This window comes from Zootoca vivipara, chromosome 10, assembly GCF_963506605.1.
Source record: "Zootoca vivipara chromosome 10, rZooViv1.1, whole genome shotgun sequence".
Taxonomy (NCBI): Eukaryota; Metazoa; Chordata; class Lepidosauria; order Squamata; family Lacertidae; genus Zootoca; species Zootoca vivipara.
Window position 1 is genome coordinate 68,668,473 of NC_083285.1, and position 22,531 is coordinate 68,691,003.

The following is a 22,531-nucleotide window of genomic DNA, read 5'->3' on the forward strand; positions in this document are numbered from 1 at the left end:
CGCGGAAATGCCGTTTACCTTCCCGCCGGAGCGGTACCTATTTATCTACTTGCACTTTGACATGCTTTCAAACTGCTAGGTTGGCAGGAGCTGGGACCGAGCAACAAGAGCTCACCCCGTCACGGGGATTCGAACCGCCAACCTTCTGATCGGCAAGCCCTAGGCTCTGTGGTTTAACCTCCCTATTTTCATTGGAGAAATGTTGGTGGGTATGGAATTAGGTGACCCCCCGAGCCAAGGAGATAAGTTGCTACACAACCTTTAAAAGACATTTGAAGGCAGCCCTGCATAGGGAAGTTTTTTTTTAAAAAAAGTTTGATTATGTTTTGATATGTATGTTGGAAGCCGCCCAGAGTGGTTGGGGTAGCCCAGTGACATTGGCAGGGTACAAGTAGTAAAATAATAATGTTGTTGTTTAGTCATTTAGTCGTGTCCGACTCTTCGTGACCCCATGGACCATAGCACGCCAGGCACTCCTGTCTTCCACTGCCTCCCGCAGTTTGGTCAGACTCATGTTGGTAGCTTCGAGAACACTGTCCAACCATCTCATCCTCTGTTGTCCCCTTCTCCTAGTGCCCTCCATCTTTCCCAACATCAGGATCTTTTCCAGGGAGTCTTCTCTTCTCATGAGGTGGCCAAAGTATTGGAGCCTCAGCTTCAGGATCTGTCCTTCCAGTGAGCACTCAGGGCTGATTTCCTTCAGAATGGAGAGGTTTGATCTTCTTGCAGTTCATGGGACTCTCAAGAGTCTCCTCCAGCACCATAATTCAATAATAATAATAATAATTTCTTTGTACCCCACCCATCTGGCTGGGTTTCCCCAGCCACCTTGGGCTGCGTCCAACAAAGATTTAAAATACATTAAAATGTTAACAATACATTAAAATTATCATCATCATCATCATCACCATTGAGTCGGATGTCCCTATTTTCAGTGGAGAAATGTTGGAGGGCATGCTCTTTTGGCTTCGGATGTGAAGCCATGCCACTAGGCGGGTGTTTGCGCTTGGGGTCGAATGGCGATCAGTCAGTGCCTTTTCTTTCCTGGGACTTCCTGTCGGACTCTGCACCCCACCCCACCCCACCCCCAGAGAAAGCTGATGCCCCTAAGAGGTGGGCCCCTGGGACGGGCTGCAGCGTGGAAGCTCTCTTAGCCCAGTGGGTGCTGTTTACAAAGCAAATCCCTATTTGAGCTACCCGTCCGGTCCCCACCCCCTCCCGACACAGCACGGCAGGGTGACTGCAGAGCTCATGGGCTATTCTGGGTGGCAGGAGCATCATAAGACAAAAATGAAACAGGGCCCAGGCCTCCCTCCCTCTCTCTCTCTCTCTCCTGCAGCTGTGCGAGGAGTCAGCTTTCAACCGTTCCATGAGAAGGCACCTTTTTTGAGCCACAACAGAAGTGACACCACAGAAGAGGAGGAGAAAACTCCAGCAGCTTCCAGTCGGCGGAATCTCACCCGTAAAAAAAAAAACGGCACATGGAAGCACAGCTCAATGGGGTGATATCATTTGCACACGCCCCCCAGGCGAGGGAATCACTGATTCCCTCTCTCCGATCCCCCCACCAGCTCGCTCCCAGAACCACATGTACTGGTACATCATCGGCCAGGACCCAGGAAAGATGTCACCGACCTTCTTAGGGACACATGAAGAATTTACCATACCCCTGAGTCATACTCTTGCTCCTTCTGGCTCACTTTGGATATAAATAGTATATAATAATCTGCATTTAAATAGATTTGGTTTTTTTTTAAATTCTTATAATCCCATTGGAGTTTAATTGCTTTTTAAATGTGAGCGAGGGGCGGGGGGGGGGGGATGAAAGTAACGGGAGGAAAGGAAGACTTCAAAGTATTTTAAGTATTTGCCGTGCACAGTGTGGGAAGGGATGGAGGAGTTTGGATAGTTTTGTTCCTCATTCATGGGTGGCAATGGGCGAGCAATGTGTGTCCGAGCAACGCCTGGCGCCTTCATTATATATTTTTAGGTGCCAGGGCCCAGGCGGAAATCTACCTCTTTAATCAGGCCTTGAAGAGCTTTTAAATGTGTCTGTGGCAAGGGGGCCTTATTGTTCTGCTGTTTTGTTTTTAATAATTTACTTGTTTTTATCCTGTATTTTATTCTGTGAACCGCCCTGAGATCTTATGAGGAAGGGAATATATAAAACATAATAATAATAATAATAATAATAATAATAATAATAATAATAATGCTGCCTGTACTGAGACTTCACTCTTTGGAGTAAAAGCTATCCCGCAGGTTACACCTGTATACTGTAACCTCTGCAAAGAGGGCAAGTCAAAGTAGATCAAGAAAGGGTGTGTGTGAGCTTGAATGCGGAAGACTCGGGTTCAAATCTCGCCCGTGCTGTGGCCTCTGCTATGGGCAACTTCCATGCGGCTTGCTGCTTGAGTATCAAGGAGTCAACTGATGACAGCTGCGTTGCACAAACTGGGCCTGCTTGTTTCCCTGAGATGTGTGTGTGTGTGTGTGTGTGTGTGTGTCTAAAGATTTCCCACCCCTGCAAACCATACTTTTCAGAATTCTAAAACACTGGGCCTTTTTTAAAAACAACAACAACAACAACACGGCGCTGTTCCACTTCTTGCGCTGCCGTAACTGCATCCACAATTCTAGTTACAGGTAGGTAGCCGTGTTGGTCTGCCGTAGTCGAAACAAAATAAAAAAATTCCTTCCAGTAGCACCTTAGAGACCAACTAAGTTTGTCATAGGTATGAGCTTTCCTGTGCATGCACACTTCTTCACACATATAAAAGCTCACACCAATGACAAACTTAGTTGGTGTCTAAGGTGCTACTGGAAGGAATTTTTTAAATTTTGCATCCACAAGTCATGGGTACAAGATGCTCAGTCATTCTGAACCTCCTCTCTCTTCTCTCTCTCTCTCTCTCTGTGTGTGTGAATGCTCTTATTGGTTCCCCTGAATTTAATCAGGGGGGCTTTCAAAGGCATCCTATTCCCCATCTTCTAAGAACTTACATTTCTGCTCCCGCCCCCAACAAACATTTTGCCCCCTCCCAGCTCCCCCATTTAAACTCCCACCCTTTCTAGTAGCAGTCACAGTGGAACCTTGGTTTACGAACACCTCGGTTTACGAATTTTCGGTTTACGAACACCACGGACCCATCTGGAACGGATTAATTCACTTTCCATTACTTTCAATGGGAAAGTTCGCTTCAGTTTATGAACGCTTCAGTTTATGAACGGACTTCCGGAACCAATTACACCCATGCTTCGGGTTAAGTACGCTTCAGGTTGAGTACTCCGCGGACCCGTCTGGAACGGATTAATCCACTTTCCATTTCTTCCAATGGGAAAGTTCGCTTCAGTTTATGAACGCTTCAGTTTATGAACAGACTTCCAGAACCAATTGTGTTCATAAACCGAGGTACCACTGTACTGGATCCAAAGAACTGAGGCCAGAGGCAAGAGAAGACAAATCCTAACAATATCCAACCCCCCCCCCTTTTGTGGACGAGGGGGGATCTTAAAAATAGCAACTGATACATCCCTAACTTTCCAGCCTGGAGAAGTGGGTTGGGGAGGGGGGGGTAAGAGCAGAGTGGAGTTTGTAACGGGGGGAGGAAATCTGCTCCTGGCAGAGCCAATCCCTGCCCCTCTGCTATCCATAGCGCCCAATCCTCAGCTCCCGAATTATCTCAGGGGGGACTGGAAGCCTGTTACTCATCTCTTCGTTGTATATGGTCACAGCGCAGGCATTCCTGGGAGTCCTTCCTCCTGACGTGGAACAAGGGGGTGGCTGGTTGGTTGGTTGGTTGGGGGGCGAGGGGTGGGGTGGGGGAAAGCTTTTTTAAAACGCCTCCTTCGCCCCGGACCTTCCACTTTTGAATGATCTAGGGAAACTTGCAACACACGCCCTCTTTCTCTCTCTCTCTCTCAATCTCTCTCTCTCTCTCTCCGCTGTCCTCCCTGCCTGTCTTTTCTCTCCTCCTCTCTTCGCTCGCCTCCGAAATCCCAGCTGAAAGGAAGAAGGAATCAGAAAAGGGAAACGAAAGAAAAGAACAGCAGCAGCCCAACCCGCCTTTGTGGATTTATTTCCTCCACCCTCGCTGATCTGTTTTCTGGATACTGTTTTAACCCTCTTCGGGGCGAAGCGCCGCGCGCCTCTCTGGATTTTGGGAAGGAAAGTTGGAGACCCCAGGAAGAACCCCCCCCAATTTAAAACAAACGAGGTGGGTTTCGAGCCCTTTCTTCCTCCTCTTCAGTCCACTAAGGGCTGCTCAGTTTCACCCCCCTGCTAGTCGATCCCAACTCGCCGCGAGCAACTTTTTGCGCCGCTTGGATTTTGCCTCTCCTTCTTGTCCCTTTCGCTCGCGCTCCTTCGCTCCCTTTTCGGAGCTGCTCTCTTTGAACGGACAGACCCACACTTCCTCCTTCTCGATCCCTCCCTCCCCGCTCCGAAAAAAAAAAGAATAATTCAGGATGAATAGCAACAGTTACTACGACCAGGCCCCCCAAACTTATTACCAAGAGGATCAGGAGGAGATGCCGGCCACCGAGAAAGACCTGGCGGAGGACGCGCCCTGGAAGAAGATTCAGCAGAACACTTTTACGCGCTGGTGCAACGAGCACCTCAAATGCATGAACAAGCGCATCGGCGACTTGCAGAAGGACCTGAGCGACGGCCTGAAGCTCATCGGTCTCCTCGAGGTGCTGAGCCAGAAGAAGATGTACCGAAAGTACCACGCGCGCCCCAACTTCAGGCAGATGAAGCTGGAGAACGTCTCGGTGGCGCTGGAGTTTCTCGACAGGGAACACATCAAGCTGGTCTCCATCGGTGAGTTGCTGGAGGAGGGGGGACGCGCCCTGGCAGGACGGAAGAGGGGGGGCGAGGGTAGTAGGGGATTCCCCCCCGGGGGGTCCAGCCCCCATTTCTACGCGCGCCCCCCACTAGCGAGCGGAGGGTGTAGACCCGGGGGGAGGCGCGCGCGCGCAGGTTATGTGTGTGCCTGTTTTGGAGAAGGGTGTGTTTGTGGAAACGGTTGGGCAGAGGATGGGGGTTTGTGGCTGCGTCTTCCGGTGTCACACAGGTCTCTTGGTCTGCGAGAGAGCAGCGCTAGCTAGGGCAAGGGCAATAGGCGCCCTCTGTGCCAGCTTTCACACGCCTGCTGGAAACTTTTCTCCGCCTCCAGGCCTATGCAGGGAATTCAGAATTGACATCTGGTTGTTGTTGTTGTTTTTAAAAATAATTAATGGTCTTTATGGTGTGCTTTTCTGTTGTTATTGCTGCGAACCGCTTTGATATATATATTTTACGGCACAAATATTTTTTTTTTATAAACAGACAGGTATTCGCGTTGGCTTTTTACTGGCCAGTTTGTATGTTAGGTTTCTTGCAGAAAAGGACAGCTGGCAGCTTTTTTTTGGCGGGGGAGGCTACCCTCTGATTGGCCGCCAGCTTCCCAGGTTACACAGAGCGCTACTTAGTCCCGGCCGAGAGGGATTACACGGTTGCATATGCAGCTGCTGCTAGTCGGTCCCACAGAGAGGCGGAGCTTCAAAACACTCTTTCTCGGAGCAGCTTCAGATGGGATGGAAGCTCTCTGGGTTAGACAGGCTTTCTCTTGGCCGTGGGCAGGGGCGGCAATGCTTCTGGGTTCTGCAGGAGAGGAGAGTGTTGCTCTTTCGCTCGGATCCTGCTTGTGGGTCTTCTGATGTTCCGATGTTCATATGGATGTATTGAAAATACACTGCGGCACCTAGAGATTTTGTGGTTCTTTGCCCAAGACAATGCAGTAGTAGCACAGTCGACTCGCTTGCCCAATTGCAAGGCCAGGATCAAGATGTTACTAATAGTACATAAAGCCCTTAACAGCTTGGGACCAGCTGACTCAGTTTGATCTGTGGAACCAGCACCATTAAGGGTGCCACATAATATTCAGACCACAGTGGAAATAAATTGGTCTTTTAGCGTGTGGCGGCAGCCGCAGAACCTAACTTTGGAACTCCCTGGCTATTGACACCAGACAGACTGTACCTTTCGGCGCCAACTTAAAATGTTTTGGTTAGGCAAATCTACCCAAACATGTAGAATGCTTGTAATCTCCTTTTGCTTAGTGTTGATGTTAGTCCTTTTTTTGGTCATTGAGAATGTGAAGGTTTTATTTCATACTTCTGAAAACCACCTAGAGGTAGTTGCGCTTTTACTATCAAGCTCTAAGGTAAAGGTAAAGGGACCCCTGACCATTAGGTCCAGTCGTGACCGACTCTGGGGTTGCGCGCTCATCTCGCATTATTGGCCGAGGGAGCCGGTGTATAGCTTCCAGGTCATGTGGCCAGCATGACAAAGCCGCTTCTGGCAAACCAGAGCAGCACATGGAAACACCGTTTACCTTCCCGCTGTAGCGGTTCCTATTTATCTACTTGCATTTTGATGTGCTTTCGAACTGCTAGGTTGGCAGGAGCTGGGACCAAGCAACGGGAGCTCACCCCGTCACAGGGATTCGAACCGCCGACCTTCTGATCAGCAAGCCCTAGGCTCAGTGGTTTAGCCCACAGCGCCACTTGGGTCCCCTATCAAGCTCTATATGCTATTAAATAAAAAACAAAGTCTATCTACAACTACTACTGCCGATAATTGAGCTAGCCCTTTCTGTTCACAACAACCCTTTGGGGTAGGCTGCTGTTATTCTCCTATGGCAAGTGCCTGAGACGGGGTGCAGAATAGTTACTTACAGCTGGGGGCAAAGAGCCTTTCGAGGCTGCCGGACTACAACTTCCATCACCCCAACCCCCAGTCCCTGGAACCAAAGTCCAGCTGCACCCGGAGGATTCCTGCAGATTAGCTGTGATTCCTGCATTGCAGGGGGCTGGACTGGATGGCCTTTGGGGGTACCTCCCAACTCTACAATTCTGTGATTCTGTAGCAACGGGGTCTCTCCACCCTGGCTCAGAGTATAAGCTGGAAAGGCTTCCTTCAAGCCTTAGCCACAAGCTCACCAGGCAATCTGGGCTCCTTTGGAAGGAAGGATGGGTTAGATGAAGTTGGGGAAATAACTAAATAAGCGACGCCCTTGTAATTTCAGCAACAGGGGAGGGGTGATAAGAGCAGCCTACCTTTCAGGGTTATTCATAGAATCATAGAGTTGGAAGGGACCACAAGGGCCATCCAGTCCAACCCCCTGCACACATCCTATATCCTTTTAAACGTGTTTGTGGGAAGGGGGGTTATTGGTTTGTAGTTCTTGTTCTTGCTTTTGAGGAGGGATTTCATGTTTCTCTCTTGTATTTTTATGCTGTGAAAGTGCCCCGAGATCTTTGGTATACAAATCTAATTAAAAATAAGGAAAGATTCCTGCGCTGCAGGGGGCTGGACTGGGCAACCCTTGTGGTTCTGTGGTTCTATGATTATATATTGCATGAAATTATATATTGCATATATATTGATTATATATTGCATAGAGCTGCACTTGTCTAACAGCAAGAGGTACCTGCTCTCCCACACTGGGGAGACACATCTCCCAAGTCCCTTGGATATTGCAGTGTGGGACAGAAGAATTCAAAATACGAGGGGCTTCTGAATCCTGGGGCTGTGGCCTGTGGGGATGATGACTCCCTGCTCTCTCTTATTGCAACTGCAGGCTTCCCTTTGCCGATTCTGAGCCCCGTTGTCATGGTGAACCTCCCAAGGCTTAAGCCTTAAGCTTTTCCCCCTGGTGTAGTGGTTAGAGTGTCGGACGAAAACCTGGGTGAGACCGAGGTTCAAATCCCCGCTTGGCTGCATGAAGCGCCCTGCGGCGGCTTCGGGGGCCGGTCACTGCCTCTCAGCTTGAGCTACCTTGCAGGGCTGTTTTGGGGATTAGAAATGAAGGGAGAGGAGAAACCAGGTAGGCCACGTTGAGCTCCTGGGAGAATAAAGTGGGATATAAATGCAGTGAATCCTTTGCCCAGCAGAACTCAGGCTTATAGACCAAGCTAAGCCTCTCCCCCCCCCCCGGTAATTATGATTATTATTGCCACTGCTGTGCTTTTATTAGAGTTGAAAAAACCGAAGGCATTCCTCTGATCCGAGCAGCTTGCAGTTTAAATTTGCTATCGGATAGCACTGGATTTAGGATGTTGTGGGAAGTTTCCCCCCACAGAGTGCTGAGCCGAGGGGGCACAAAATGATGTTGATGGTGGTAATAATAATAATAATGATAATAATAATAATATTGTGGGGTGCCTCAGGGTTCCGTCCTCTCCCCCATGCTTTTTAACATCTACATGCAGCCGCTGGGAGAGATCATCAGGGGGTTTAGGCTGGGTGTCCATCAGTATGCGTATGACACCCAGCTCTACCTCTCTTTCAAATCAGAACCAGTGAAGGCAGTGAAGGTCCTGTGTGAGTGCATGGAGGCGGTTGGAGGATGGAAGGCGGCTAACAGATTGAGGTTGAATCCTGACAAGACAGAAGTACTGTTCTTGGGGGATATGAGGCGGGCGGGTGTGGAGGACTCCCTGGTCCTGAATGGGGCAACTGTGCCCCTGAAGAACCAGGTGCGCAGCCTGGGAGTCATTTTGGACTCACAGCTGTCCATGGAGGTGCAGGTCAGTTCTGTGTCCAGGGCAGCTGTTTATCAGCTCCATCTGGTACGCAGGCTGAGACCCTACCTGCCTGCAGACTGTCTAGCCAGAGTGGGGCATGCTCTAGTTATCTCCTGCTTGGACTACTGCAATGCGCTCTACGTGGGGCTACCTTTGAAGGTGACCCGGAAATTACAACTAATCCAGAATGCGGCAGCTAGACTGGTGACTGGGAGCGGCCGCCGGGACCACATAACACCGGTCTTGAAAGATCTACATTGGCTCCCAATACATTTCTGAGCACAATTCAAAGTGTTGGTGCTGACCTTTAAAGCCCTAAACGGCCTCGGTCCAGTATACCTGAAGGAGCGTATCCACCTCCATCCCTCTGTCCGGACACTGAGGTCCAGCGCCGAGGGCCTTCTGGCGGTTCCCTCGCTACGAGAAGCCAAGTTACAGGGGACCAGGCAGAGGGCCTTCTCGGTAGTGGCACCCACCCTGTGGAATGCCCTCCCACCAGAGGTCAAAGAGAACATCAGTTACCAGACCTTTAGAAGGCATCTTAAGGCAGCCCTGTTTAGGGAAGCTTTTAATGTTTGATGGATTTCTGTATTTTAGTATTTTGTTGGTATTCCCCCAGAGTGGCTGGGGGAACCCGGCCAGATGGGCGGGGTATAAATAATAAATTATTTTATTATTATCTGCTCTAGCCAGATGTTTAAGTGACAATTAATCACAGTAAGTCCATCATTTGGAAAAAAAAGACTTTAGAGCCTTCTTGCCCCCAAATGGCAACTAGACATTTTGTTTTGGCGACTGCAACCTTGGCTTTTGGAGCCATTTGGCTCCAACTTATATACCTGAGTTTCTAAGACTGCTTGTTGAGAGGCGTTGCCTGTCAACAAGCAGTCTTAGAAACTCAGGTGTATAAGGTATAAAGTGGAGGGGAGGGCATAGCCCTAGTGCCTTGTAGCCACTGACTGGCATATCGTCCAGAATTCATCTATTCCAGGGTCTGGAAAGGCTTACCAGGCACAAGCCGGATCACTCCCTCTGGAGATCCTCCGTGGGCTGGACCGGCACAGCGCGACACCAGAAATTGCACAAAATGATGTTGATGGTGGTAATAATAATAATAATAATTAATAATAATATTGTGGGGTGCCTCAGGGCTCTGTCCTCTCCCCCATGCTTTTTAACACCTACATGCAGCCACTGGGAGAGATCATCAGGGGGTTTAGGCTGGGTGTCCATCAGTATGCGGATGATACCCAGCTCTACCTCTCTTTCAAATCAGAACCGGTGAAGGCGGTGAAGGTCCTGTGTGAGTGCCTGGAGGCGGTTGGAGGATGGATGGTGGCTAACAGATTGAGGTTGAATCCTGACAAGACAGAAGTACTGTTTGTGGGGGACAGGAGGCGGGCAGGTGTGGAGGACTCCATGGTCCTGAATGGGGCAACTGTGCCCCTGAAAGACCAGGTGCGCAGCCTGAGAGTCATTTTGGACTCACAGCTGTCCATGGAGGCGCAGGTCAATTCTGTGTCCAGGGCAGCTGTCTATCAGCTCCATCTGGTACGCAGGCTGAGACCCTACCTGCCTGCAGACTGTCTCGCCGGAGTAGTGCATGCTCTAGTTATCTCCCACTTGGACTACTGCAATGTGCTCTACGTGGGGCTACCTTTGAAGGTGACCTGGAAATTACAAGTAATCAAGAATGCGGCAGCTAGACTGGTGACTGGGAGCAGCCGCCGTGACCACATAACACTAGTCTTGAAAGACCTACATTGGCTCCCAGTATGTTTCCGAGCACAATTCAAAGTGTTGGCGCTGACCTTTAAAGCCCTAAACGGCTTCGGTCCAGTATACCTGAAGGAGCGTCTCCACCTCCATCCCTCTGTCCGGACACTGAGGTCCAGCGCCGAGGGCCTTCTGGCGGTTCCCTCGCTACGAGAAGCCAAGTTACAGGGGACCAGGCAGAGGGCCTTCTCGGTAGTGGCACCCACCCTGTGGAATGCCCTCCCACCAGAGGTCAAAGAGAACATCAATTACCAGACCTTTAGAAGGCATCTTAAGGCAGCCCTGTTTAGGGAAGCTTTTAATGTTTGATGGATTTCTGTATTTTAGTATTTTGTTGGTATTCCCCCAGAGTGGCTGGGGGAACCCGGCCAGATGGGCGGGGTATAAATAATAAATTATTTTATTATTATCTGATCTAGCCAGATATTTAAGTGACAATTAATCACAGTAAGTCCATCATTTGGAAAAAAAAGACTTTAGAGCCTTCTTGCCCCCAAATGGCAACTAGACATTTTGTTTTGGCGACTGCAACCTTGGCTTTTGGAGCCATTTGGCTCCAACTTATATACCTGAGTTTCTAAGACTGCTTGTTGAGAGGCGTTGCCTGTCAACAAGCAGTCTTAGAAACTCAGGTGTATAAGGTATAAAGTGGAGGGGAGGGCATAGCCCTAGTGCCTTGTAGCCACTGACTGGCATATCGTCCAGAATTCATCTATTCCAGGGTCTGGAAAGGCTTACCAGGCACAAGCCGGATCACTCCCTCTGGAGATCCTCCGTGGGCTGGACCGGCACAGCGCGACACCAGAAATTGCGCCTGCGCATGTCCGCTGCACCGGAAATCGCTTCTGCACATGCCCAGGCACCGGAAATTGCGCCTGCGCAGAATGATTTTTGGCGTCTGGGCATGTGCAGACGCAATTTCCAGAGCCGCGGAAGGGAGTCCCTGCGCCGGTTTAGCGCAGCACGCGGGGACTCTATGAGCGGGTGGCACGGTTTGGGGGCGGCTTGTGGGCCGGTTAAACGGCCTCCGTGGGCCGCTTCCGGCCCGTGGGCCTTAGGTTGGCGACCCCTGATCAATTCCCTCTTTTCAAGCCATCCTTGTCCGCAGCCTTTGCTCCCACCATGTGATAAGCGAAGGGGAAGGCTGGCTGGGGTCAGGGTAGCACCACTCAGCAAGAAGGAAGGAACAGGAGAGGGGAGAGATGAATGGGCTATTTACACGACTCTGTGCCAAGTCCAGCAGCCTGAATAAATAACACAAGGAATCATGAAGTTTCTGCGCATATTTGGACTCCCTCAACAATTTATTTGGCTTGGCTTCAGCTTGTCACGGGGGGTGGGGGTGGGGGTCTGTGTATAAGCGGCTCTGCAGACAGACTATTGGGCCCCTGCAAAAAAAAATTAACTATCCTACTTTCTTCCTGGCTTCCGACTTTTGCAAGGCACCGTTCACAGGTTTGAATGCCCTCCTCCTGCAACCATGAGGGCTAGTAACTTAAAACAAGCAAACCCACACGCAACCTCATAAAAAGCTGATATTTCCAGGGTGACAGTTTCGGCTGCCAAATTTCCTTTGGCTCACAGAGGACAAGATTTCAGCGGCTACTATCCAGGATGTGTTTTCCGGATTTTACAAGAGTGTACAACCTTACAAGGGTATGCTTTCTCCAGAGGGCCGGTCAATGTCTGGTTTTCAGCATCGTGATGCAGTATATAGAGGCATTGGCTGGCTTCACAGTTTCCCCCACATTGTGATTTTTGCCTAGGGCAAACACACCCACCATGATTCGCGATATATTGCCGGGTTAAAAATTAAGAAACCGGGTGGAAAGATGAAACAGTTCCAACAAAAGAAGGTTGGCAACGGAATATGCAGAAATGGTGAAACTTACCGGGAGAATTAAGAAATCACGACGAGAGACTCTTTATGACTGAGTGGAGAAGGTTTATTGATTATTTGAAGACAAGTTGTAAACAACTTAAAACGTTAGCAGGGTTGACATAAACCAGTGCAGTGACAGATAAAACGTTAAAACATTATCCATAACCAGTGCAGTGACTTATCAGAGAATATAATGGGAGGTTAATAAATAGATTTAAGTTTGATATGCAGTAGTAAAAAGATATAAAATAAGTAACCTCAGAAAAGAGGGGAGGGAAGTTGAAGAAAATGTGGATTGATGTAAATATTGGTTTTTTATTATCATTCGGCAAATATGTCCCCGCTGTGGAAGGACATGTGGAGCCGGAATTGTCCTCCATGGTCACTTACGGACTCATTGTTAAAACCGTGTTTATGGAAGACAATCTTACTCGGATATGAGGGATCGCCAAAGAAGAAGATGTAAAACGGAAAAAATTATATACATGATATATATAAACATTAAGAAACTGATATGATATGGACTGGTTTTGGAAAATATATCCCCCAGTCCTATTCTCCCAGCGCATGCATGTGCAGAAAAATACGTGTTGGGGTTTGTGTGAGAGATTACGCCACAGTCTCCATGTAGTTCCTCCACTTTCCCCTTTGTGGACATCTCTTTCTGACCGGAAAAAAATGAGAGTGGTTTTGGAAGCGACCCACATCAGGGAGGATTGGCAATTAAACATGATAGGATATACAGAGTTAGCAGGTCTAACACGTAAGATAAGACAGCAAGAATTACCAAGTATGTAAAGAGGAGGGGAGTCTTTGGAAAACAATTGTAAACAAGTGAAAACGCTAGCAACATTAAGGTAAATTCGACAGCATAACAAAGGAAGAATAAGGGGAGAAAGGGATCTCAATGGATCTATAAGAAGATGCAGGAATATTAGATAATATTAGTTTTGAATTTGAAAAACAGTTGAAAATGCAGAGACATGAATGAGGACGATTATCTCTAGACATCTGGAACATGAGAAGTCCCCCCCCCCAAAAAAATCATTATAATTGGAATATATAACTGGTGGTATTGTTATTGTCGTAATTTGGACCGATTTGATTTGATTTGATTTGTCCTTAATTGGAAGATTGTTATGGAAAATGAATAAAATTTTAACAAAAAATAATAATGCAGGAATGGTGGGAAAATCCAAAGAACCAGGGAAGAAGGGGAGTTGTTGAATGTTTTTATTAAAAGAAAGATACAGTATTAAGGATGGAGAAGTATATTTGAATGTGATTTTTGAAATGGTAATAATAATGAAAATTGTGTGTGTGTGTGTGTGTGTGTGTGTGTGTGTAAGTGACTCACATCTGCACACCAGCAGACTCCCCCGAAGCAACAACCTCTTCACCTCTTCATCACTTTGCTCTGCTCAGTCTACTCTGCCAAAACATCCCTCTCTCCCTTTGAAAGGAAATGTGCTCGACTGTGCAGAACAGGATGGAAGGAAGCCAGCGTCTTGGTGGGCAGGGAGACCTCATAAGGCTGGACGCTTGTCAACAAGAATTGTTCCCCCATGTTTTCCTTGGCTGGCGGTGGGGGGGCATGCGGAGGGAGGGGTTTTTGGGTCTCGAGGGCCCCTCTGCTCCTGGCTTGGTTTCTGCTCAAGTTCAGGGGGGGGGGGCAGCTGTGCGGTGCCAGCCTTGGTGCGGTGCCCCCGCGCCAGCCAAGTGTGGGAATTTTTCTCTTGCTTTAAAAGCAGATTAGGGCCAGGCGCACAGCTGGCGCAACCGTCAACAACAAGCTGAGCCAGCCTGGATCCGGCCAGAGGCGGCCCGTTTCAAGCACAGCGGCGCCGATGCCAGTCAGGTGCAGAAGGAACCAGAAAGAACGGCCAAGAGGTCACAGCCGCCGTTATAAGGACGGGCGAAGGGGCTGCTGGATCAGGCCAGAGGGAGCACCTTCTTGTCCAGCAGCCTGTTCTCACAGCGGCCAACCCGACGCCCGTTATGGGAAACCTGCAAGCAGGATTCGAACACAAGATCTCTCTCTCGCCTCCTGTGGTTTCCAGGAAGCATTGGAGCAGAGCCGTCATGCCCAGTAGCCATCGATAGCCCTCTCCTCCTGCATGAATTTGTCTCATCCTGTTTTGAAAAGCCTTCCAGGTTGGTGGCCATTGCTGCCTCCTGCAGCAGGGAGTTCCACAGTTCAACTAAAAGTCGCTTCTTCCATGTGTCCCGAATCTTCCAACATTCAGCTTCATTGGATGCCCACAAGTTTTATGAGAGAGGGAGAGAAACATTTCTCCAGCCACCTTTTCCATGCCATGCATGATTTTTTTTAACGAAAATCTCATCTTGTCGCCTGTTACTTTCCTTTCCCCTAAACTAAAAAGCCGCAGAATTTCTAGTTGGAAGGGATCCCTTGGTGTCATCTAGTCTAACCCCTTGCAAGGCAGGAAGCCGGGGACTCCTTCACTCCACAGCCATTTGCCAGAGTGCTGCAGTTACATCCTGCGCTGGTGACCCGGGGCCGGCCAGCGGGTTGGGCTACATGACCTCTGCGGTGCCGGCAGCAGTGGCATTTGGGCTTAGCGCCGAGTCCCGTCTTTGGAGCAAAGCGTCAGCTGGGGGTGGGTGGGGATCAGCTCCTCTTTCAAGCCAAGCCAGGGCCTTGACCCTCTGCCAGGCGGCTCCTGACCAGCTCAGTCATTCCTGGCTTCGCTTGGGGGGAACGGTTGCCGGGTCTACAAAAGTCCTCCTCTGATAAGATCACATCCTAGGAAGCAATGACTGCATTGGTAGCCCATTCCAAACAGCTGTTCCCGATCTGAGCAAGCGCCAGGGGTGGGGGGAGGCGAGGGAGGGAGGGAGCCCAGGCCGTTTTGGAAGCCTGGACTTTTTGGCCTCTAGATATATATAGCAGATCCAGAGTCGAGAGCTCGACAAAAGACAGCGTCCCAGTGTGCCGCGGCTGTGAAAAAGGCAGATTCCATGCAAGGGATCGTTGGGAAAGGAACTGAAAACAAAACAGCCGCTGTCATAATCGCAGTTAGGCAAATCCGCATTCAGAGCCGTGTGTACAGTAATAATAATAATAATAATAATAATAATAATAATAATAATAATAAATTCCGGTTCCGGCTGCCTCGCCTCCGAAAAGGTTCAGCGGCGCCTTGGTTCTCAAATGCCTTGGTACTCAAACAACTTGAAGTGTGCATGCACACGAAAGCTCATACCAAAATAAAAACTTAGTTGGTCTTTAAGGTGCTACTGAAGGAATTTTTTTTATTTAACTTGGAACCCAAACACTGCAAACCCGGTAGTAAGTGTTCCGGTTTGCGGACTTTTTTTCGGAAGCCAAACGTGCTCCGTTTTGAGTGTTACCCTGAGGTCTGTCTGTTTTTGCTATTTATTTTGCGTTTTGGTCTTTGCGGCTCTTTTTCGTTTTGTTTTTGTGACTGTGTGGAACCCAGTTCAGCTCCTGATTGGATTGATTGTGTGACTGCAGTACACCGTTTATTGCTTTCGTTTTATGGATCAGTGGTCTCGTTAGATAGTAAAATCCATGTTAAGTTGCTGATTTAGGGGTTGTTTTTAAAAGCCTGGAACGGATTAATCCGTTTTGCATGACTTTCTGTGGGAAAGTGTGCCTTGGTTTTGGAACGCTTTGGTTTTGGAACGGACTTCCGGAAGGGATTAAGTTTGAGAATCAAGGTACTACAGTGGTACCTCGCTTTAAGTACACAATTGGTTCTGGAAGTCTGTACTTAACCTGAAGCAAACTTTCCCATTGAAAGTAATGGAAAGTGGATTAATCCGTTCCAGGCGGGTCCGCAGAGTACTCAACCTGAAGCGTACTTAACCCGAGGTATGACTGTAATTGATACAGAAGGTTAAGGGGTGATATGATAGCCATGTTCAAATATATAAAAGGATGTCATATAGAGGAGGGAGAAAGGTTGTTTTCTGCTGCTCCAGAGAAGAGGACACGGAGCAATGGATTCAAACTACAAGAGAGAAGATTCCACCTAAACATTAGGAAGAACTTCCTGACAGTAAGAGCTGTTCGGCAGTGGAATTTGCTACCAAGGAGTGTGGTGGAGTCTCCTTCTTTGGAGGTCTTTAAGCAGAGGCTTGACAGGCAGATGTCAAGAATGCTTTGATGGTGTTTCCTGCTCGGCAGGGGGTTGGACTGGATGGCCCTTGTGGTCTCTTCCAACTCTATGATTCTATGATTCTAATTGGTTCCGGAAGTCCGTACTTAACCTGAAGCGTACTTAACCTGAAGCAAACTTTCCCATTGAAAGTACAGTGGAACCTCGGTTTATGAACACCTCGGTTTACGAATTTTCGGTTTGCGAACGCCGCGGACCCATCTGGAACGGATTAATTCACTTTCCATTACTTTCAAGGGGAAATTTCGCTTCAGTTTATGAACAGACTTCCGGTACCAATTGTGTTCATAAACCGAGGTACCACTGTAATGGAAAGTGGATTAATCCGTTCCAGACAGGTCCGCGGAGTACTTAAACTGAAAGTACTCAAACCGAAGTGCACTTAAACCGAGGTATGACTGTACTGTAAATGGTAAAACTGGAGGTAGCTTTTAAGCAACATTGCGCAGGGACTACCACGTTCAAACCCAAGGTGTTTGAGAACCAAGGTGCCACAGTAGTCAAATTTTGACTTGGACATTGATTTGATAATTGGGTAGTTAAGATGCAAAGAGAATCAAACAGTTAAGATGCAAAGAGAATCTCTCTCCCCCCCATCTCTTTAAGAGAAGCACCCACCCACAGCTCTTGAGAATCCTTGTCCCACCTGCTGCTTGTGGAAAGAAGACCCCCCGCATAACAGGGGGTTGGACTAGATGACCGTTGGGTGCACCTCGAGAATTGTACAATCCAGCCCCTTTCCTCAGGAACCAGGCAGTTCCATACCAGCTCAGGGTGTATATATAGAGAGAGAGAAGGAGAGGAGCTGGTCTCACTCCGGGAGATGCCAGGCATTCCCGAGGCTCCACGGCAAAGGCATTTGCGCTCCATTGTCTATCTTTGGTAACAGAGTCTCCTCCCGGCCTTGGGGGAAGGGCGGCAACTTTGGCATTGCCTGGCTGGCACCCCAGAGGCCAAGAGACTGACCTGTCCGTCGGGAAGCCCCTCAAATTTTGGCTCTGCTGTGATGTGCCCATTATAGGAAAGCCTGCCCTCATACACGAGCTAGGGTTGCCATATTTCAAAAAGGTTTTTTTCTAGACAACCCCAAAGTTGTTGGGTTCCAGGTTTGAATCCTGCTAGCACCTCCAGGTAGGGCTGGGAGAGTGTGCCAGCTGAAATCCTGGAGAGCCTGTTCATTGTGGCCAATACTGAGCTCGATGAACCCAGTGGTCCGACTCTGTATAAGGCAGCTTCTTGTGTCAAGAGGAGCCTGCTGGATCAGGCCCGTGGCCCATCTAGTCCAGCATCCTGTTCTCACAGTGGCCAGCCCAGTGCCTCTTCTGGGAAACCAGCAAGCAGGATTCGAACCCAGCTCTCCCCTCCTGTAGTTTCCGGCAACTGGTACCCTCATGCACTGCTGCCTCCAAGGGCACAGTCACCAACGATGCTGTAAAGCATACAAAAAGTTAAAACGCTATAAAGCAGATTAAAATCCTCACAAACTTTCTAAGCATCTGTGCAGGCCCAGCTAAATAGCAGCAGCAGCATCAGCAGCTTCCAGCAAAATATAAAAACCTAATGTTTAGTTTGGAGAAGAGAAGGTTAAGGGGGTGATATGATAGCCATGTTCAAATATATAAAAGGATGTCATATAGAAGAGGGTGAAAGGTTGTTTTCTGCTGCTCCAGAGAAGCGGACACAGAACAATGGATTCAAACTACAAGAAAGAAGATTCCACCTAAACATTAGGAAGAACTTCCTGACAGTAAGAGCTGTTCGGCAGTGGAATTTGCTGCCAATGAGTGTGGTGGAGTCTCCTTCTTTGGAGGTCTTTAAGCAGAGGCTTGACAGCCATCTGTCAGGAATGCTTTGATGGTGTTTCCTGCTTGGCAGGGGGTTGGACTGGATGGCCCTTGTGGTCTCTTCCAACTCTATGATTCTATGATTAATGAAACGTCAAACACTTAAAACTTCTCAATACAGGGCTGCCTTCAGATGTCTTCTAAAAGTTGCGTAGTTCTTTGTCTCCTCGAATGTTTCTCGAAGGTGCTGGAAGGAATACAGCGAAGATGACTGCCTGGTATCCCTACGAGGGGAGTTCCAAAGTTCCAAGGTGCCGCTATGCCAAATGAATGAGTTTTTACCAAAGCAGAACGGGTATTACTTGCAGTAGTGCCAGTTCTGGCTGATCGGGGTAGGACGTCTAATGAGTAAAGGGCAGACTGCAGGGTAAAGAAAGAAAGAAATTCTATAAGCCTATACGGTGCTTATAGACCACAAACTAGACATGAGTCAGCAGTGTGATGCAGCAGTTAAAAAAGCCAATGCAATTCTTGGCTGCATCAATAGGAGTATAGCATCTAGATCTAGGGAAGTAATAGTACCACTGTATTCTGCTCTGGTCAGACCTCACCTGGAGTACTGTGTCCAGTTCTGAGCACCACAGTTCAAGAAGGATACTGACAAGCTGGAACGTGTCCAGAAGAGGGCAACCAAAATGGTCAAAGGTCTGGAAACGATGCCTTATGAGGAACGGCTTAGGGAGCTGGGTATGTTTAGCCTGGAGAAGAGAAGGTTAAGGGGTGATATGATAGCCATGTTCAAATATATAAAAGGATGTCATATAGAGGAGGGAGAAAGATTGTTTTCTGCTGCTCCAGAGAAGCGGACACGGAGCAATGGATTCAAACTTCAAGAAAGAAGATTCCACCTAAACATTAGGAGGAACTTCCTGACAGTAAGAGCTGTTCGGCAGTGGAATTTGCTACCAAGGAGTGTGGTGGAGTCTCCTTCTTTGGAGGTCTTTAAGCAGAGGCTTGACAGGCATATGTCAAGAATGCTTTGATGGAGTTCCCTGCTTGGCAGGGGGTTGGACTGGATGGCCCTTGTGGTCTCTTCCAAATCTATGATTCTATGATTCTATGCTTATAGGCTTATATAAGCCTATAAGGGACGCGGGTGGCGCTGTGGGTTAAACCACAGAGTCTAGGGCTTGCTGATCAGAAGGTCGGCAGTTCGAATCCCCGCGACGGGGTGAGCTCCCGTTGCTCGGTCCCAGCTCCTGCCAACCTAGCAGTTCGAAAGCACGTTAAAGTGCAAGTAGATAAATAGATAAATAGCGGGAAGGTAAACGGCGTTTCCGTGTTCTGCTCTGGTTCGCCAGAAGCGGCTTAGTCATGCTGGCCACATGACCCGGAAGCTGTACGCCGGCTCCCTTGGCCAGCAAAGCGAGATGAGCGCCGCAACCCCACAGTCGGTCACGACTGGACCTAATGGTCAGGGGTCCCTTTACCTTTACCTATAAGGTGCTAGAAAGTTTATGCACAAACGCAATAAATAAATGGCCAGAAAGCTGGTTGCTCAGCAGCAAAAGGTTGCCTTGTCCCTGCCTTGGGGCTGGGCATCTTTTAGGATTGTGCTGGAGTTTTCTAAGCGTGCAGCTGGCCTTGGGGTGGGGCGGCATTCCCACGAACCCCAGATTTGGAAGAGAAGGAGGTGCCCCCTTTGCCGGGTGTGTGTGTGTGTCTTCCTGGAATCCCAGGAATCTTCCACCAGCCGCTTCTTGCCCTCAGCTGTTGGTGGAAGCCCGATTCATCTTTGTCCTAGTGGAATGTGGGAGAGGACAGGTGTCTAGCTGCAAGGGGGCTCAGAGATAGTCCTATGGCAAAACACGCCCCCTTTAACTTGGGGTCCCTAAGAGTGACAGAAACCTTATGGTCTAGCTGCTGTGAGATGAGGCACTGGTTCAACAGACACTTACATTCTTAGTCCAGTTTTTGTTTTTTGGAAGGGGGGGGGAGAGCAGACTTGCCGTGCAAGAGCGCCAAAAACGTTTCAGATTTGCAACCTGAATTTGCTGTCATGCAGCCAAAATCCCACTTGCAAAACAGCAGCACTCAGAAATCGCTTCTAGGTTTTTTTTTTGTTTTTTGTTTTTTGGCAAGTATGGATGCACAAGCACTTATTTCACGTGCAAATGTTCCCAGGGTGAAAACGCAAACCAGAGCATGCATGGATGATGTGCTCGGGTGTTCAGACAGCCAAGGCAGCGGGCAAAGAAACACTGGGAGGAAGCTCACTCCTTTAAGACCCTGGGTTTACCAATATAGGTTCTGGCAACCAATCAGAAGCTGGGGGAGGCAAGGGATCAGCTGGTTGGCATCTGTATTTGGGAGAGGTTCTGGGCGAACGACCAGGACAGGAACAAGCCCCTTGTCACCCTTGCAAAGAGGGCTGGGGGGAGGGTGAGCCTGCTATTTTGGGATCCGTGACCAAGAATATCAGGTGCTGAAAGGGACAGGCCACCAGGGTTCTGCTGGGGGCAGGAGAAGGTGAGGAAAGCGTGGGAAAGGGAGAAGAAATAATCTTCGCAAAAGAGTTGGGGGAAAAGGTTCAAGCTGCCTGGCCGTGTGTCCCTAAGATCAGGAGCCGGAACTCCTCAAACCGTTACATTTTTGAGCTCTTGCAACTCAGGATGGAGAAAAGAAAGCCCTTATTCACACAGTTCACCTGTGGAACTCACACCCTCAGGAGGCAGGGATGGCTGCCAACTTGGATGTCATTAAGAGGGGAATAGTGATGGGATGCGGGTGTCACTGTGGTCTAAACCGTGACAGAGCCTAGGGCTTGCTGATCAGAAGGTTGGCGGTTCAAATCCCCGCGACGGGGTGAGCTCCTGTTGTTCGGTCCCAGCTCCTGCCAACCTAGCAGTTCGAAAGCATGTCAAAGTGCAAGTAGATAAATAGGTACCGCTCTGGTGGGAAGGTAAGCGGCGTTTCTGCGCGCTGTTCTGGTTTGCCAGAAGCGGCTTTGTCATGCTGGCCACATGACCTGGAAGCTGTACGCCGGCTCCCTCGGCCAATAATGCGAGATGAGTGCCGCAACCCCAGAGTTGGGCACAACTAGACCTAATGGTCAGGGGTCCCTTTTCCCTTTAGTGAGGGAGGGGAGGGCTGTATGACTACCGGTACTAGTCAGGATGGCTTTGCTGTGCCTCCACACTCAGAGGTGGTGATGTTTCTGAATCCCAGTTTCCGGAAACCACAGGAGGAGAGAGGGCTCTTGTGTTCGAATTCCGCTTGCAGATTTCCCATAATGGGCATCTGGTTAGCCACTGTGAGAACAGGATGTTGGACTAGATGGGCTCTCCTTTGAACCGATCCAATGAGTTCATCTGACGTTCTTATTTTGTCGGTTGATGCATAATGTGTGGGTGTGTGCCTTAAGGTCAGACTAGAGGATCTTTGGGGATCCCACCCAGGGCAGCAATTCTGCTTGAATGAATGAATGAATGAATGAATGAATCTTTATTTGCATCAGCCATTTGCCATAGCAATAAAACAGCAATACAATATACAAAGAACAGAAATAAAAAGTCCATCATATAAAATACACTTTAGGGTTTTGAATCAATGGTCAGATAGTGGATCTTATTCTGATTGCCCCGGCTAAAAACCTTGCGGCCTTTGCAGTCATCGGCTCATCTTGATCTGCCCAGAGAAAGGACACTGGGGCAGTGGTTGGGCGACCTGGAATGGACAATAAAAGAGGGGTGATAAACACATTCCTCAAGTCTTTATAAAGAGTGCAAGCCAGAAGGGCATGCGCCACCGATTCGGGACTGCTGTCTCCACAGGGACAGAAGCGTTTTTCGTGTGGAATCTGTTGGAATTGTCCCTCAAGTACAGCCGAGGGCAATACATTCAATCTTGCGAGGGTAAAAGTGCATCTATATTTTATAATTGCTAGGTTATGCAGATAGGGGGCCAGAGAGTCGAAATGGGTAGGTGGAAAATAGTCATACCATGGGCAAATTTTCCTTATTGTGGCCAAGTTGTTCTGATGCTCGATATTGTTTTGTTATTTGTTGTTTAGTCGTTTAGTCGTGTCCGACTCTTTGTGACCCCATGGACCAGAGCATGCCAGGCACTCCTGTCTTGCACTGCCTCCCGCAGTTTGGTCAGACTCATGCTCGTAGCTTTGAGAACACTGTCCAACCATCTCGTTCTCTGTCGTCCCCTTCTCCTTGTGCCCTCCATCTTTCCCAACATCAGGGTCTTTTCCAGGGAGTCTTCTCTTCTCATGAGGTGGCCAGAGTATTGGAGCCTCAGCTTCACGATCTGTCCTTCCAGTGAGCACTCAGGGCTGATTTCCT

General features: G+C 48.8%; 1 protein-coding gene across 4 annotated transcripts in view; it reads left to right on the forward strand.

Annotated features, from left to right (window-relative positions):
- Positions 1–3,850: 3,850 nt before the first annotated feature.
- Positions 3,851–22,531, forward strand: part of FLNC (filamin C) — a 126,676-nt gene continuing 107,995 nt past the window's right edge. For all 4 annotated transcript variants that reach the window (XM_060279264.1, XM_060279265.1, XM_035128538.2 and 1 more), the window contains exon 1: positions 3,851–4,822. In XM_060279264.1, coding sequence (XP_060135247.1) covers positions 4,468–4,822 — 355 coding nt within the window. In that variant the 5' untranslated portion in view covers positions 3,851–4,467. The remainder of the gene's footprint in view (positions 4,823–22,531) is intronic.